Source organism: Monodelphis domestica, chromosome 1 (genome assembly GCF_027887165.1).
Source record: "Monodelphis domestica isolate mMonDom1 chromosome 1, mMonDom1.pri, whole genome shotgun sequence".
Taxonomy (NCBI): domain Eukaryota; kingdom Metazoa; phylum Chordata; class Mammalia; order Didelphimorphia; family Didelphidae; genus Monodelphis; species Monodelphis domestica.
Window position 1 is genome coordinate 716,330,032 of NC_077227.1, and position 19,203 is coordinate 716,349,234.

Here is a 19,203-nt window from a genome sequence, read left to right on the forward strand (position 1 = left end):
AACTGGATTTCTTTGTCATCCTGTATATTTTTATATCCATAACCTTCACCTAAGTATTGGAAGGGCCCAAGGGATCCATGATACACATGCACACACATACGTCATTTTATAAAACCTCTTCTTTATATGTTCAAATAAATTGTTTTTTCTTTAGGGTAACAAATGTTAACATTGTTAAAATAATTTGTTGTTGTTGCTCAATCATTCCAGTTGTGTCTAATTCTTTGTAACTCCATTTGGGGTTTTCTTGGCAAAGATATTGGAGTGGTTTGCCATTTCCTTCTCTGACTAACTTTACAGATTAGGAAACTGAGGCAAACAGGGTGAAGTGGCTTGCCCAGGGTCACAGAGCTAATCAGTGTCTGACGTCAAATTTGAACTTAGAAAAAGAAGTCTTCCTGACTCCAAGCCCATCACGCTACCACCTAGCTCAGATAATAGAACCTGAAAAATGTTAGATTAGAAACTCAACAATAAGAATCCTGTCTCCTTTTGTGTTTCTCCTCCCAACATTGCTCCTCGGCTCAGCACACAATGGACAGTAAATGCTTGGCTTAACTGTGTGTCCATTTCCTCACTGATGATTCCAGTTTTTAAGTGAGCAGCAATGAAAAGGAGGCACTTAAAAGATGGTTTTGTTTTTCTTGCTCTGCCCTAAAAGTTTACTTCAAACAAAATGGCTTCCCCTATTCATTTGGAAACATTATTTGGGCAACTTTGTTCTGCCAAAAGTTTCTCTTTCTCTCTGGAGCTGCTGGAAACAGCAGCCTTGAGGAGAGGCACAGATAACTTGGCATGGGCACAGCTTTGCCTCCTTTTGCCTTGGTTGCCAAGCACCTATGCCTAGGTATTTTGTTGCTGTGAGGAAAAAGACCCAAAGGTTTCCTTCAAGAAACATTAAGCTCCTTCTCCTTGTAATTTACAGGACTAGAGCCTGGAGAGACAAAGGAAAATGAAGTCATCCTCATTCTCAGGAAACTCGCTTTGTACTGGGGGACCATGACACGCACATACCCAGAGGGATGATGATGAAGCATGATGCCCACTGACTGACAGGGAATGGTGGACTCAGAGAGAGACTGAAATACATTATCTGGATGTGGTCAATTCAGAAATTTGTTTGGATGGACTATGAACTTTGGTTACAAATCTTTTTTAGGAAGGAAAGTAGTTAGATGTTTGTTTTTAAAATTAGATAAAAATTAAAAATATGTGTGCAAAGGTAAATGATTTGTAACAATAGGAAGGCTGGGGAAAGGTTCAAAGAGGAAGCATTACCTGAACTGCTTCTCTACTGATTGGTGAGTCTCTGGCCCAGACCCTCTTTTCCCAAGGGCACCCAAGCTACATTCACTTCACTCCCAGATCCACTATTCCTCTTCAGACTTATCCCTCTGCCTCACTCCCACAGTCTATCCTCTCTCCTTTCCAAACTCCCTTTTACCCATTCTCATCCCTTTTAGAAGGGAACCTCCTTGAGAGCAAGCACTGTCTCTTCTTCTAACTCATATTTGTATTTCCAAAAGCCTAGCACATAGTAAGCACTTCCTAGATACTCTACCAATCTAACCAGTCATCTAGCTATTTGAATTGAACTAAAAGAATGTAAGTCCCTTGAGGGCAAGCACTTTTTTCTTTTCTTTCTTTCTTCCTTCCTTTCTTCCTTCCTTTCTTTCTTTCTTTTCATTAGCTTAATAAATGCATGCTGATTAAATAGAATGGAATGAATGAAATGGAAAGGTGAGAGTTCTGAGATGATGTGTGGGGAGAATACATTCTAATTTTTTGACTCAAAAGTCAATCATACAAAGGCTTAGAGGTGGGGAGATGGCAGGTCAAATAGGATTTGAATGAACTTCAGAATTCTGAAAACTCATGGGAACTAACTGGGAATCTCAGCTTGAGCCTTCTAAAAGCTTGAGGCTTTACAAGTCAGATCAAGACTCTTGCATCTTATCACAAAGACATTTGGGGTAAAGGGATGACAGTCAAACCTGAGCCTCAGGGAGATTTGGGAATTCTGTGGAGAATGGATTAGAGAGAGGTGTGAACAAAAACAATGCAATTAATTAAGCAACTACTACAATGATCCAGGCAAGAGTTGATGAAGCTCTGGATTCACCCAGACCCTCTATAAATGTAAATAGAGGAATGGGGGGAGAAGAAAAAATAAGGGAATACCCAGCTGAGAGGCTACAGTTACCTTTCAGGAAGGCTGAATCAAAAGATAGTAAAGAGGGAGAATATATATAATTTGGTATTTGACTGAAGGTGGGGCTTGAAGGAGAGAGAAGAATAAAGGGTGATTCTAGAGCTGGGAGCTAGGAGGATGGAGGTGGGATAATTTGGTAGTACAGTAGACCTGAGTTCAAATATAATCTCAGACACATAATAGCTATGTGACCATGAGCAAGTTGTATTACCCAGTTTGCCTCAGTTTCCTCATCTGTACAATAAGCTGGAGAAGGAAATGGCAAACCGCTCCAGTATCTTTACCAAGAAACTCTAAATAAGGCCATGAAGAATCAGACCCAACCTAAAAATGACCAGAGAATACAAATGATTTGGCAGTTGATTGGAGGTGGAATTTGCAGGAGAGAGATGAATCCAAGGGTGGTTCTAGACCTGGGAACAGGAAGAACAGTAGTACCTACAAGAGAAACAGGGTCATGCAGAGGAAAGACAAGTTGACAGGAAAATGTAATGAGTTTCATTCTGGACATGAGTTTAAGATAACTAGGGGGCATGCAGAGAGAGTTGCCCACCAATCAGTTCATATTAAAGGACTGAAAACCTGTAGAATGGCAGAAACCAGATATTTTAGGGGGAAAAAATTTGAGGCCAACAAAGGACAAAATCACATAACAGTGAGAGCTAAGAATAAGTTAGCAGAAAAGATGACATAAGACTCTAATCTGACTAGACAGAGTATGTGTTGAAACCAGACAACAGGAATAATGGGACACAGAAAACTCAAGATGAATTGCTCCAAGGGCAAAACCATATGGACTTTATACCCCACTTCAGACCTCACTCTCTGACAAGCAAAGCCTCACTGAAAACATTTCTGAATACCGCTAACATTTGTCTAGTACCTACTATGTGCTAGGCATTTTACAAATATCTCATCTGATCCTCACAACCACCTATGGGGTAAGGGCTATTATTATCTCCACTTTACCAATGAGGAAACTGAGGCTGGCAGAGGGTTAGTGACTTGCCCAGGAGTCATATAGCTAATGAGAATGAGGCTACTTTGACCTGGAGATTTCATGACTCCAGGTCCAGAAATTTATCCACTGAACACTTGATGATGTCACTGTGAGCAATCGTAGATTTGAATTCAATAGCATTCTGAAATATTTTCAAGTAGAGACTCCATAATCCCTGCCTATTGTGCATCTCTCTGTTTAGCTACCTTCCCAAAGTCCATTCCTGATGTAGTTTGCATGCTCTTTCATTCAAAAGACCTTGGTCTTTGTCAGGTTCTAAACTCCTTTACTCCTGAATTTCTTTGCAATTTCAGGCAAGGGGATGGGGATGATATACTTTACATCCCATCTACCTCCACTGGAGAGCCATGAGATATAATGAGATGATAGCTGTAAATTGTTTTAGGGTCCTCTGACAAAAGGTGCTCTCTAGAAAAGCACAAAAGTGAGCAGTATCCTCATGAGACTGAAAAAAGTAAATTATTCAAAGCATGACATTTAACTCCACAGGTATTTGAATTTCTGACAAGCACAAAAACGTGGAAATGCCAGATTTTACTCAGTGATTTAAAGCTGGCTCTTCTAAGATTGATGGCAACAAACTTTTATTGGAATTTGGAAAAGTATTAAGAATCACTCTTCTTTAGTGATCCAGAGCTTCTATTTGGACATGGAATTCAGGCTGGAGAGACAGGAGCAATATATTGGTATCTTTTCTTTTCCCTTGGACTGGAGGGAACACCCTTTACCCTAAATAATCTAAGTAAGGAGGCTGCTTCACTGCGTGTGAACTACTCTAGTTCTCCTGAAACTGCAAATAAGGGTGTTTTAGAGAACTCTATGCCACCAAAGGATATTCTGAGTACAAAGAGTGCATTTAAATCAAGGAACTTAAACTTTTCTTACTGAGTCACTTTAATGTTTTAATAGTAGAAATCAAAAACAAGATAGGAAAAGAAGGAGGATGGGGAGAAGGAAGAGGAAGAAGAGGAAGAGGAGGAGGAGAAGGAGGAGGAGGAGGAGAAGTCCAACCAAGAAGCCGTAAGCTACCTTTTGATGAGTGGTTTCTCCCATATCTAAAAGCTCTGTAATCTGTGGCCGGCACATCACTCGAGTGGAAGATAGCCGCTCTTCCGTGGTGAGGGACATCTCCTTCAGAAATTCAGAGGGACTGGGCTGGAATTAAAAATAACAGGAGCTAAAGGGACACAAATGAGTACACCAAAAAAGGGTTTTCTTGTTCAAGTGCCCACTATGAATAATTCGTTTGCAACCATCAGGATCATCTTAGGACTCCACTGCAATCTTCTAATGAAATATTTAAAAGACATAAATTATACAAAAGAAAACACACATGAGCTCCTTACAGGGTAATATGAAATGGCATGTGTGATCTTTTTCTGTTATTTTCCCTCTTAGAATCTAATTGAATCACATCAACGTTTATGAAGGGAAAGCCCGGAAATCACAGTGAGAGCCACATGCTCAGGACTCCCCTCAACTTCTAAACTCAGGAGCTGTTCCATGAAGACCTGCAAAGTGTTTGTGGAAAGACACGCAAAGACAAAAAAGCATAAAAAAGGGAACAGCATCATTATTTGCTATGCAAATAAGAATTTGATTTTTTAAAAATCTCTACAAAGAAGCTTAGGTACCATCTGACCACGTGTGAAGAGATGTCGGCTCAGGCCATTTATCTGAACTAGGCTTAGTATACCGTGCACAACAAGCAGCCACATTCTCTGCTGCTAATGCCATCTCTATGAGAGGAGCTTCCATTGCACTGTATGCATTTGTGTAAGCCTAATTATTTTCATATCATTTCCCCCATCAGGATATGAGCACCCTTTAGGGCAGGGACTATTTTTGCCTTTCTTTGTACCCCCAGGGCCTGACATATGGTAAACATTTAATAAGCATTTGTTGGCCAACTAAGAACAATAAAATGGAATCCATCATTTGAAGAAATCTAACCAAAGGAACTCCGCTTCTCTAATAGAAACAATAAAAAGTTAGTGCTTAGATTTATAATCACTTTAATTTCATGATTCTCATTTCTGGGCTGCCCCCATCCATCCACTCTTGTCTAAAGGGTCAAGTCTATATACCTTATCATCTTTCCACCTTTAGCAATGTTTTCCACAGAGTAGGAGCTTCATAAAGTTTATTAAATGGAACAGAATTGAATCTGAAACTGCTACGGTCAGTAGAATCACTGAGTCCCTGAGTTGGCAGAGAGGTCTCTGGTGTTATTCAGTGTAACCTTTTTCAGAAAAATGAATCCCCTCTATGCTGTCCAACAAGTGGTCATCCAGCCTTTACTCAAAGTGCACCCAAGGTAGTCCAATCCATTTCTAGGCAATGTTAATAACTAGGAAGTTTTTCTTTTTTTAAAGCCAAAATCTCCCTCTCTGTAACTTTTCTCCATTGGTTCTAACTCTTCCCTTCTGGAGCCAAGCTGAACAAATCACATTCCTCACCTTTGATCCCAAAGTCTACACATCCCTTAGTGTTGGGCATAGGTTTAACCTAAGCTTTTCTCTATATCCCTTTGCTGCCATGGCTACCTCCTGATAGAACTCTTTTGTTTTGGCAGTAGAGAACCCTGCTTTCCTCCCCGCCAACTGACTCATGGTTCATGAGTGGACACGCTACTAGATCCAGCCAGTCTGGCTGATGAACTTTTGCCCATCGTTCTCATACCCTCAGACAGATTTTCCCTTTTCCTCTACTTCCCTTTCCTGGTCCTCTTCCTGATAGAGAGCATTCAGACTTTCAGCCTAGTGAAACAGAATCCTGGTCTCCATGGTAGATGGTAAGTTTCTTGAGGGAAAGAACTGTGCTGAATATCTTTGTGTTCCCTTAAGTGCTTAGCACAGTACATTGCACACAGTGAACATTAGCAATATTCACTGAATGAATAAAGTAACAAGAATTATCTGACATGGTTTGTTTTTCTGTACTAAAGAATACATGATTTATCTGATCTACTTTGCTTTGGGCTAAAATCAATGTCTTCTCTAAGAGTTTATTCCCCTTTGAAATTTCATGTTAGTGCCTAAGTCTACCTTACATGTATCATGATATATTGCCATTATAAATTTTTTTCTATGGCTCATATATACATACATAAGATATATAGAAAACATAGATATATACATATATAGAAAATGAGACATTTTTCAAAGTTAGGTTGGAATCTGGGTTTGGTTACTATCATATTGAAAGAAATAACCTATGTTTTGGCTTGTCCTGGTGGTTCTAAGCTCCGAGGTTATTCTAAGCACATCCCAGAAAGATAAAGATCAGATAGGGTCAGTTCTTTACTTTTTTATTAGAATGTACCATAAAACAAGTTAAAAATAAAATGGTCAATGCCAACAAAACTGTAGATTTTCTATAAAACTAGGTTCATGTTAGACTTATAAAAATGAAAATATAATTTAAAATCAAAGAAGGCATATATTTTCCAGGGGGTATGCTCTTTCATGACTCCTATTTTCTCCTGAAAAGAAAAGCATTCCATATTATTTTATTATTATCCATCTCAAATTACCTGGCCCTCAATGTGACTTAAGAGTTAGCAAACCCCAGGTGGCTGCTTATGTATTTTCATTTTAGCATATAATTAAGTCATTCCAAACATCTTTAATCTTTTTTACCCTTAGGATTTCAGAAACTCCTGAAGGCTGAAGAGATTCATAGACTTTTCCAAAGTCACTTCTTCCTCTCAACCAGCTGCCACATCATCAAATAAATATGTCATTCAATTAATTCTCAATTTACTAAACAAAGTCATATAGCAACAAAAATGCATCAGATTCTCTAGAAAAATCTATGCTCTAAAGAATGAGTGGACTATATATACCATTTTGTTGGCTTCCTCTTCTGAGACCAGTCTAGGTGGTAGGAACCTGCCACCTTGGAATCCTTTCAGCATTTGAACCAACTTGTTTTGACCCATGTGTCCTTGAAGCTTGCTGCTTGCCATTTTGATTTATTTTCTTGGCCTATCTAGGGAAAGAATACAGATTATTTTGAAAACATACAGTCAGCTCTTGACTATCAACAAGATAATTCATATTTCATCTTGTTAAATTGTGAGAACAAATTCCAAAGCCAAATATAACTGATTTGGATGTCATCTAAAGCTTTCCCCCTCTCTGTTAATGTGGATAAACAATAGTTGATTATAGAGAGAGAAATATTGAAAAGATTAAAAATTAGTAATGATGTAGAGGAATAAAAGTTCATGAGAAGACAAAGAAAATAAAGGTATTAGAAAATTCTGGTCTTTGACTTTTGATTGAGAGCCACTGAGCAGAGGCAGACCAATAAGTTCCCACATAAATAACTTCAGGGAAAAAAAAAAACCAAAGTTCACACCAGACTGTGTGATGAAGAAGCCAAATGAGAAATTATAATAAGAAATTACTTCCTCCTGGGGCTGCATGGGGGCAGTCAAAAGTCTGAGGACAGTAAGAAAAGGCACTAACAGCAGAACAAGGGAGCTTCCCAAAGTGATCAGAGACACTCTCTATCTAGAGGTAATAAGAATTGGATACTCCTCATGGAAAATCACAGGATGGTCAGAAAGATGTAGGGCAATGCTGTAACCTTGGAAATATCAAGCGTAGCAGCAGGTTGCAAACATCACAGCACTACAGCACCCAGACTGGGGACATCCCAGATCAAGAGGCTCTGTGGTCCCCAACCCTCTGTAATGAGGCACCAGCGAAGGCCCTAAAGATCCATTGTTCTGAAGCTCAAAGATTTGGGGAGGTCTGCATGGAGAGATGAAGGTTAATGCAGGAAACCAGGTGATCTAGAGGGATTACAAAGAGAGCTGATCACAAAGAGAGTTTAAATCTGGCCTCAGAGATACTAACTGTATGACTCTGGGCAAGACACTTAACCTTGTCTTTGCCTCACTTCTCATCTGTCAAATGAGCTGGAGAAGGAAATGGCAAACAACTCCAATATCTTTACCAAGGAAACCTCAAATGGGACCATGAAACACAACTGAAGCAACTAAAAGGAACGAAGGGGGGAAATAGCTAAAATCTAAAGGTGTTCTTTGGATAGTCAGCCGAAGAATGGTTGAACAACTCATAGCTTATGAATGTAATGGAACACTTTTGTGCCTGTAAGAAGTAACAAAAGAGATAATTTCAGAGACTCCTGGGTAATATGAACTCATGCAGAGAAGTAAGCAAAATGATTTCTACAATAACAGCAATAATACAAAAAACCATCCCAGTGACTGAAAAACTCATCAGTACAATGCCCAACCATGTCTCCAGAGGATCTGTGTTCAGCAATGTTAATAAATGTATATAACACACTTTTAAGTTTAATCCATATTATTAATACTTTCTCAAGTCTGGACAATCAAAAGAATAAATTGAGCCCTGATTTGTATCATTTACTGATTTTCATGGTTTAGCAACTGATTGAATATGTAAAGTGAGTGAGAATGAGAAGTAGAAGATAATCTCATGGTGGCAAACCTGGGTGACTTGAAGGATGCTGGTGCCCTTAACAGTGATGGGGAATTGGGGTAGATGTTGGGGGAAAGAAAATAAGCAATGTTTCAGGCATGGTACATTTAAGATGCCTAGGGAACAGACAGTTCAAAATATCCAATAGCTAATTGTAAGTATGTGAGTAGAACTCGGGAGAGGATATAGGGCTGGATAAGAAGATATGGGAGTCATCTTCTTAGAGATGATAACTTAACCCAAGAAGATGATGTCAACAAATGAAAGACTGTAGAGAGAGGAAAGTCAAGACAGTCTTAGAGGGCACCCACAGTTAGCAAGCATAACATGGATGAAGACCTTGAGAGGGTGACTAAAAGAGAGTGGTCAGTTAAGTCAGAAAATCAAGAGATCATGAGCATGTGAGAATGAGTCACAAAAACTCAGAGAGAAAAGGATATCCCAGAGGAGATGCTACAGAGACATCAAAGAGGATGGGGATGAAGAAGAGACCATTGGATTTGGTAAATAAGAGACCACTTGGAGAGAGCTATTTCCATTGAGTGATAAAATCAGAAGTCAAATCACAGAGGATTTATAAAACAATAAGAAGTGGAGGTATTTTGAGTAGAGGCACTTTTTTGAGGAATTTGGAGAGAATTAGAGGAGAGATATAGGCTGAGAACTAGCAGAGATGGTAGGAATTAAGAAGGATTTTTCAAGAATGAGGGAGACCAGCACATTTATAGACAACAGAGAACTGAGAGGGAAGAGGGAGGTAGAGGGAGAGATTGAAGATTAGTCAATAAGGATTATAGCAGGAGCAATATGCTAGAGAAGAAAGGAAGAGATAAGATTGGGTTATCTGTAGTGGGGATGGCCCTGCTAGGGAGGATTCCCTAGTACCCCATTCTTCCCTGCCTCCCCTCAAGGAGCTCAGTAACTAACTCTTACTGCCTTCTCTCTATCCAACACCCACCCTACATCCCTACTATTCACTAACTCCTCTCATTCTCCTTTCCCAAGAGCTTCCCATTCTCAGTTCCTGAGAGCTGGGATGACAGACTAGGAAAGGTGAGATTCAGGGGAAATAAATGGTCCCTGCTAAATGTTTGCTCCTTTATTCCACTGATCATTCTCCTTTATTGATATCTACAAGGGGCATTTTCTTCAAAGATTTTGCCAACATTCAATATTACAGGCAATTGCCAATAAGTAGCAGGCATTTCTAAGGCTTAATCTAGTCAGAAGCCCATGGCTGACCAATCTGTCAAACTTATAGTGCTGAAGCCCAAGGTCAGAAATGTGGAGGTGGGGGAACTTTCTTTCAGGAGATTAGCATGTTCTGGAAGATGGAGGATACCAAACCTAGGATGGCACTGTAAATGAATATTTCTCTGCTTTTTTCCCCCTAATCCTTTTTAGGCAAATCTCTGAAAATCTGATATATTTCCACCAGACTCTTTCTAAATTATCCAAGCTTGAAGAAAAATGGAATTTTTTATATATTAAAGAAATGGCCCAGGTGCTTTTTATACTCTGATAATGCTACTTCAACCACCCAAAAGAAGTAGATTAAAATTTCCAATTTTATAAGGTGACAAAATTTCTTGACAGCACATATACTCTTTTTAGACAAAAATTACAGCAGTTCATTCAACTTATGAATATTAAGTTTAAAAGCGGCAATTAGATACTACAAGCTATAGAGAAAGTGAAATAGGAAGGAATCACACAATTACTCAAATGCATCTAACTAGCGTCCATACCTTGCCCTCTCATCTGGTTATTTTCCCTGTAGGGCTAGAGGTAGTAATATTGATAATAGAGGAAGAAAGAATTTTTATTCTGATGATCCCCATGACAATCCCAGGAGTTTGGGAGAGAGTATATATGTAGAAGACAAGAGTCACAGTAAAGAAGCGAGAGAAGGACAATACATGCAACCAGGTCTGGAATTCTCTAGCTCCTATTGGGTGAGCAAGGTGCAGAGGCAGGCAACCATTGTCTTGGGACCCCTGACTGTCCTGGGAGAGAGCAGCCATAGGCTTTGGGAGTCAGACTCTGAGACACTAGCAGAAATTATCTCTTCTTCTGTGGGGATCAGGAATAACACACTGACTTGAAACTGGATGGGTGCCAGGAGTAGCTTTTGAAAACTTCTATTGATTGATGAGCCCAGGCAAAATAAACCATTTCTCATGCTTTTCTCCTGACTTTCAGTTTCCTAATCCAGAATCTACTACCTCAGAATCCAACATTCTGCCATTTCTTCCTATTTCCCCTAATTCCCTCCCCTCAGGCTCTTCTATAACATGCAGGGGGCCAAGAGTCACTCAGGAACCCTCAAAAGACAAGCCAGACCTAGCTGTGTGACCTTGGCCAAGTCACTTAACCCCAATTGCCTAGCTATTACCACTCTTCTGACTTATACCAATACTCAGTATCCATTCTAAGACAGAAGGTAAAGGTGTTAAAAAAAGAGACAAGATAAGACAATGGGAAGAAGAGATTGGAGTAGAGACTTCCCAAGTAAAGAATGCTTAACAATTTCCCTTACATTTTTGCTGTTTGAAAGTCCTCGGTGGATGGAGTAACTATCTTGTGAGTGCAAAGGAAGTCATTAATTGAGAAGAAACAGTTCAGATGGAGGGTAGGTGCATGGCCAGAGATTTTTCTGTAATTTCCCAATATTCTAAAGCTATATTTCATTATTCCCTCAAGTCTAGATTCAGAACTAGTTTGTATGGGTTTTAAATCTACATACCTTCCCCAGTGCTTAGAGCCACATATTTTATTGGGGCAGAAACTTATCGTCTGACCTCCTACCCAAAAGAAAGACACTTGTCAAATCACTTGACTGAATACAGTCCCCTCTCCTGCACAAACCAGATGTGACACTCCCTAGCTGTGTAATTAAGTGGCATCCTGCCTTCCTAAAGGTTTAAGGAAGTCTACATATGAGTCAACGTGGACTGCTCCTCCCAACAAGGGCACATACAGCCTATCTCTCTGGCACTGCCAATCACATCACAAGATTGTTAAAGCTTGAAGAGATGCCAGAGAGCCTCTATCTGGTCCAACACCCCTTCGTCTTAGACAGGTCAGATCATGCCTGCAAGGCCCTGGAGCTAGTTAGCAACAAAGAACAGTGTCCATGCCTCCTGACATGCAACTTTGGTTTCAAATATTCAGATAAGAAGTTTTGGGGCCTCTTTTTCAAAGAAAATGTTTGATTTTGCTAAGAAAATCTGCTTAATAATTTAACAAGTCACTCTTTTAAAACCAATTTCCTGGCTGGAACAGGGCAATCTGGTCCCTGACCACTGTGTCTGGTAACCCTTTTTCCACTTGAGAGGGCTGAAACCGAAATTGTTCATAGAATGCTATTTCTACAACTTAATAACCTTAAGTAAACTTAGGGAAAATGGAAAAGTTCAACAGGAATGTCTGAGAGCTGATAGTAAGTGGAATCTTAGGTAATGGTGTGCTGAAGTAGATCCTCAGCTGCTTTTCAAGTCAGCAAGTCTGAGAAACACCATTTAACTTCTCATAGTCTCCGATTCCTCATTTGTAAGAGAGATAATAAGAGCACCTCCTCACAGGGTTGAGTGATTGCATAAATGAGAAAATAAATGACAATAATAATGGTTGGTGTTCACAAAGTGCTTTAAAGTTTTCACAGTGCTTTGTGTATGTTGTCTCATTTTATCCTCATCATATCTGTGGAAGGGGTGTGATGTTATTATCTTCATTTTAAAGATGAAAAAACTGATGCACAGATAACTTAAGTTGACTTGCCCAGGATCACACAGCAAGGAAGTATCTGAGCTCTGATGTGAACTTTGGAGTCTTCTTGCCTCTATCCACATGTGTCTGTATCCACATGCAAAGCCTTTTGCAAGCTCTAATGTACTCTAAAAATGCTAACTAGATAAAATCTGAAACAATATATTGTTAGAAGGGATCTTCCAGGGGGGGGAAGTGGGAGAGTAACCAATTTCTATCAAAAAGATGTTTTTGTTCCTATAGTCAAGACTTAATATACTATATATAGCATTGTCATTTCAAGATTTTATCCCCTATATCTTTTCATTCAAAGTCAATTCAGAATGAATAAAACTATAACTTGTTTTCTAAAAATTAAGTAGTACAAAAAAATTCTTGGTAGTTGGTCTTCCTCCTTCCCCCCTCTCTCCCACCTGTTATTGTCATCATTCAGTCATTTAATTCATGTACAATTCTGCCAGACTCCATTTGGGGTTTTCTTGGCAAAAATATTAGAGCGCTCTGCCATTTCCTTTTCTGGTTCATTTTGCAGATGAGGGAACTGAGACAAACAAGTTACATGATTTGCTCAGGGTTGCTTAGTTAGGATGTATAAGAGACTGCATTTGAACTCAGGTCCCCAGGCCTGGTGCTCTATCCACATTGCACTACTTAAGCTACCCTTAAACAATTATTAATCATATAGGTTTCCAAAATCGGACTCCCTTAAAACATGTGTTCTTGCATCTGTGTATGTGGGCAAGCTAGGATTTTTCTACTCAGTATGTTTTCCTTCAAATTACCATCCCTACCCCATAAAAAAAACAAAAACAGAAACAAAACTCAGAGCATTTACAATATGAAGTCAGTAGAAACCCAGACATTTCAGAATGATACATTTTTTTACTAGAATCAACATAATGGAACTGTGTCAATCCAGAGATGTTTATTTCAATACTGTTTTTGAATTTAGCCTAAGGCCACATGATCCTGTGTGTGTGTGTGTGTGTGTGTGTGTGTGTGTGTGCGCGTGCGCACGCACACACGCTCGTGCAGGGGGGAGCAGGGAGAGAAAGAGATAAGAAAGAGGAAGGGAGAGAGAAATGAGAGAGATGAGAGAGGAGAGAGATGAGAAAGAGGGGGGAGGAAGGAAGGGAGAGAGAAGGGGAGAGGAGAGAGAGAGGGATGGAGAGAGAAAGGGAAAGAGAGAAAAAGGGAGAGAGAGGAGTGAGAGGAGAGGGAGGGAGGGGGAGAGAGAGAGAGAGACAAAGGAGAGAAAGAAGAGAGATGAGATAGGAGAGAGAAAGAGGGAGGGGGAGAGAGAGGGGAAGGAAGAGAACAGAACAGAACAGAAGATAACAAAAGAAAAGGAATAAATTTAATCAGTCTATGAAGCATCCTCAGCCAACTTTGAAGTAGCAAGGTCTCCTCATAACCTTTGTTCACCACTAAAAGGCTGACTACATTGCTGTTTTTGTTCTGAATAAGGAAATTTCAGCTGCAAAATTAGTTTTCTGTCCAGTTTCACCAACTGCTATAGATACTCAAGGGTCATGTGTCTGTTAATTCCAAGTATGGCTTATTGCCTATTATGGTGAGATTTCATGATGTATATTATTAAGTTATATGAATGTATCCAGATGTGGTAGGGATGTGTACATGTCACACTAATCACTATAATGATGAAAATAATCATACCCTGATCTCCTTTCTCTGTGACTCCCTGGACTTCTCCTTCATCTGGCATGACTAAATCATATATTGCTCTGAATTCCCTTTTCTTCTCACTTACTCAAGTTCCTCCTTCATTTACTGAAAAGCCAAGCAAAACCTTGACATATTTGCTGGATGGGCTAAATCTCTGAGCAAGTAAAGATCTTTTAGCCTACCAGCTAATTTGTAAGTAAACAAGACTGGAGGAACTTCAATGGCATCTGTAATATTCTGTATTTACATGGATTTTCTTACTTACCACCTCAGGCCTACCACACTGCTAAGCACATGGCAAATGATCAGTAAGTACCATACCTTTTAATTTGTTGATATCTACTTTAAAAAAATGTGTAGAATTTTGTTTTGGTTTTACCTTGGTTTTTTGTAGAAAGAAATACAAGAATTTTTTCTCAATATTTCCTTTTGGAAGGCCTGCCCAGCCACATTGCTTGTGGTTCAATCCTATTTATGAATGTAAATGGAAAGCTATTTATCTAATAAGTATAACTCTCAAATTCTGCCCTGGCCATAGCAGTCCACCATAGAGCAAAAAGGTTTTTTACCACCAAAAACCCAATTATTATTACATCTGGAAGAGAAAGAGAAACCATGCAAATAAACATAGTCTTCCTTTGAATACCGAACTGGACTTCTCCGAGGTCTTATAGAATTACAGTTTTTTTTTCTTGACAGAATGTTAAGATTTAGAGTTAAAATGGACCCTAGAAATCATCCAGTCTAGCTTCTGTGCCCAGGATCCTGCTACAAAAAAATGAGGAAACTGAATCTGAGAGAGGCTTGGCCAGGTCCCAAAGGCCAGGGTCCCAAAGTGACAGAAGTAAGATTCAAACACAGGTTTTGTGAACTCAAATACAATGCTCTTTCCACTTAACTATTCTTCCTTTTACTTATCTTCCCACATACATAGACATACCTCATTTCTTCTTCTGAATCTGAAGTCCTGACCCTCCTTGACCCTCTACTTTCTGCTCCTATGACTCCTTTTAATAAAGGTTTATTGCCCTGGTTTCCACTGTTCCTCCCTGGGAAAAGAAACCATTTTCGAAGACAGCCTCTCTCAAAAAGCCACAGATTTTAAAATAGAGTAATAATAATAATTCGTAGAGTAATAAGACATGGAAAAAGTATTTTATTTGATTATGTTGCAAGAAATAAAAAGTATCTTGGACACTGCTAGAGCAGCAGAGGCTGCTTAAAGAAGAGCTTAAAAAGACACAAAGGACAAATCAGACACACAAAGGAAAGGCACCTTCAGCACTCTCAGAGTTCATCAGAGAGCTATACCAAAGGGACACTTCATGAGAAATCCTCAAAGGAAGAAAACTTCCAGTAACTCGAAATTGTTACCTTACTTTTATGGCCACATATACTCTAAGTTTGAACTCACTTTCTCCAAGAAACTTATGTGTATGAGGAGAGAGCGTGCCTCAAGTTGGGGGAGCAGGAGAGGTTTTATAGGAACTGTTCTTACATGCAGATCTTTCTAATAATCAATGGGGAAATCAGAGAAGGAAGTATCCTGAATAAATAAGAGGAACTTTAGCCCCTAAGGTTAACCCTAAGAACTCTGAAAGGAGAAATAGTAAGCTGCCCTCTGGGGAACGAACTTACCAATATGAATTGGAAGTGAACTCAGAGTGGGTGCTACATATATAATGATTTACAAAATGTAGTTATTTTATTACCATTCCAGTTAGTGAAAGAAAATACCATCCTCAGAAAAAATATACTCAGAATATTCAAAAGATATAAGGCATTATAAGAACCAAAATGCATGACTTCTCTCATTCATTAGTCATAAGTGAAGCTACAATTTGGTATAATCATGAGCTAAGTGGGTAATCTGTATCCAAGACCATGACTATATGTTGACCTTTGCTATAGGTTCCATGTAGTTTGGGCTTAGTGTCATTTTATTCAAATGTATTCATTTGAGCAGAACCTGAGTCTCTACATGTCTTCATAGACCTGACAAAGGCGTTCGACACAGTGAACAGGGACGTATTGTGGGTGATCCTCAGCAAGCTCGGTTGCCCAGCAAAATTCGTCAAACTGATCCAGCTCTTTCATGTCGACATGACAGGGGAAGTCCTATCTGGTGGAGAGACTTCCGACCGCTTCAACATCTCCAATGGCGTGAAACAAGGCTGTGTCCTCGCTCCGGTGCTATTCAACCTATTATTCACCCAAGTATTACGACATGCTGTGATGGATCTAGACCCGGGGGTCTACATCAAATACCGACTGGATGGCTCACTATTCGACCTTCGCCTCCTGACTGCAAAAACAAAGACAACAGAGAGACTCATCCTGGAAGCTCTCTTCGCAGATGACTGTGCTCTCATGGCCCACCAAGAAAATCATCTCCAAACCATTGTGGACAGGTTCTCCACCGCAACAAAACTGTTTGGCCTGACTATCAGCCTCAGCAAAACAGAGGTGCTGTTCCAACTGCACCAGGGAGGCCAACTAACCAGCCGTGCATTACAATCGATGGCACACAGCTTTCCAACGTCAACACTTTCAAGTACCTGGGCAGCACCATCGCCAACGACGGGTCCCTAGACTATGAGATCAATGCCAGGATCCAAAAGGCCAGCCAGGCACTCGGGTGGCTGCATTGCAAAGTCCTCCAACATAGAGGTGTAAGCACTGCGACGAAGCTCAAAGTGTACAACGCAGTGGTCCTCATCTCTCTCCTGTACGTTTGCGAGACATGGACACTGTACCAAAAGCACATGAAGCAGTTGGAGCAATTCCACCAACGATCTCTCTGGTCAATCATGAGGATCCAATGGCAGGACCGTATCACCAACCAGGAAGTCCTCGACAGAGCCAACTCCACCAGCATCGAAGTCATGGTCCTCAAAACCCAGCTACGATAGTCTGGACACGTCATCCGCATGGACCCACAGAGAATACCAAGACAGGTATTCTATGGTGAACTGTCAGCTGGACTCAGGAAACAAGGCCGACCAAAGAAAAGATTCAAGGATCAGCTAAAGTCCAATTTGAAGTGGGCTGGCATGACACCAAAGCAACTAGAACTCACTGCCTCTGACAGAAGCAGCTGGTGAACCCACATTAACCATGCCGTCACCACCTTTGAAGAGGAGCGACGTCAACGTCTTGCCACTGTGCGTGAACGCTGACACCAGGCCACAATTGCACCTCCCGTAACAACTGGCGTTCCATGCCCCATGTGCCACAAACTCTGCGCCTCAGCCTTTGGACTCCAAAGCCACATGAGAGTACACCATAAATGAAACTGCACAAAGACAATAGTCATTCTCGGTCACCGAGAGACTACCACTATTCATTTGTATCCTACTATCTATCATAGATTCCTCTTCAACCCCATCCCCTTCATGAAGCCTTCCTTCCTCCCTACAGCTACAAGTTACTTTACTTTTACTTTTTAAAAATTGCTATTGTAACTATATGTCTCTTTATTCTTCCACATTCTGCTTTCTATCACAGTTATCTGAACACATGTCTTATGTCTCCTACTAGATTGAAAATGATAAGGACAAGACTATGACTGAATGTTCTTTGTGCCTCCCACAGAACCATATCTATTGTAGTCACTCAATAAATATTTGTTGAATGAAAGAGAAATGCATATTAATGCAACTTAAGTGATAACAGGGCACTAAGATTTCATTTTAAAATTATATTGTAAGAGGATAAGTTATAAAATACTTTGGGAACCTTAAAGTATGTAGTAAAAAAATAATTTTAACTTAAAAAGGAATGTTGAAAGGAATACTGACTCTAAAAGTTTACCCAGGGCCTCTGAAAATTTAATTAAAACATTCTTTAGAAGGGTGAAATTGTACTACAGATTATATTCACTATTATTAGTTCAATGGAAAATATTTAGGACCTGCTATCTGACTCCTTGACTTATTTCTAGATATGGACAAATTAGAAAAGTAATGAGATCAGAGGCAACTTCTATTAGTGGGGGGAAACACTGAATAGATACTGATAAAACTTTCTAAGCTAAAAATAAAGTCTATTTGCCTTTACTTCCCATCAACTAAAGTGTTGCTTTAGAGCCCCTGCACTAACTCAAAATAGTACTACCAAAGGTTCTTAACTTAGTGTCTATGAACTTTTAAAAAATATTCTGATAACTATATTTCATACAATTTCTTTTCTTTCTAATCCTATACATTTTATTTTATGCATTTAAAAACCTTATGAGAAGAACAGGGCATGAGCTTCCATAGACTGCTGCCAGAGAGGTCCATGATCCAAGAAAGTTCCAAAAAGGCCTTGGGGTATATCTCAAAGAATAACCGTTGGCCTAAGGATCTGTGGGATTTTATCCCATATTTAACTCCTGACTTGTCCATCAAGGAGATAAAAAGTGATAGCCCAATCCAGGCAAAATACTGAAGTTGTTTCCAAGAAAAAAATAATGGGGCAGTAAATTGCTCAAGGTAAATAGAATGCCTGACCTGGAGTTTGGAAAAACTGTCTTCCTGAGTTCAAATCTGACCTCATACACTAACTCTGTGACCCTGGGCAAATCACTTAACACTGTTTATATCCCAGTTCCCTTAGCTGGAAAATGAGCTAGAGAAAGAAATGGAAACTACTACAGTAACTGTGGTAAGAAAGTTCCAAATGGGGTAACAGAGTCAGACTAACTAAATAACAACAGCCACAAAAACAGCAATAATGTGAGCAGAGTTTATCTACCTGTTCCCCATATAGACTCTTTCATTGCCCTCTTTCCCACCATTTCCCAGAGCCAGAAAACTTATTCACCTTAGGAAGTTAAGGACTTAATATGTTAATTTTCCCAAGAGTGCTTGCTTTTAGAAAGAGGACCAAAGGGAAAGCCAACTGACTTGGTATAGACATTCATCCTAAATATGGTGAGACCTTCTCATAATCTCTCATTTCCTACCTGCCTACTCTTTCCCCCCTAAAACCAACCATTTTCACTATTATAATTGAAACCAGTGTGTTTTTGTGATAGGACTAGACTAAGAGAT

The 19,203-nt window shown here is 39.7% G+C and overlaps 1 protein-coding gene across 5 annotated transcripts in view; it reads right to left on the reverse strand.

Annotated features, from left to right (window-relative positions):
• HYDIN (HYDIN axonemal central pair apparatus protein) overlaps positions 1 to 19,203 on the reverse strand; it is a 451,163-nt gene that overhangs the window by 404,527 nt on the left and 27,433 nt on the right. For 4 of the 5 annotated variants that reach the window (XR_008917906.1, XM_056824709.1, XM_056824699.1 and 1 more), the window contains exons 2-3: positions 7,081 to 7,226; positions 4,263 to 4,388 (exon numbers count right to left, since the gene is read on the reverse strand). Coding sequence is in view for 4 of the 5 variants with exons in the window: in XM_056824709.1 (XP_056680687.1) it covers positions 4,263 to 4,388; positions 7,081 to 7,203 (249 nt within the window). In the remaining variant the exon portion in view is untranslated. The remainder of the gene's footprint in view (positions 1 to 4,262; positions 4,389 to 7,080; positions 7,227 to 19,203) is intronic. The other variant, XM_056824703.1, reaches the window with a different exon arrangement.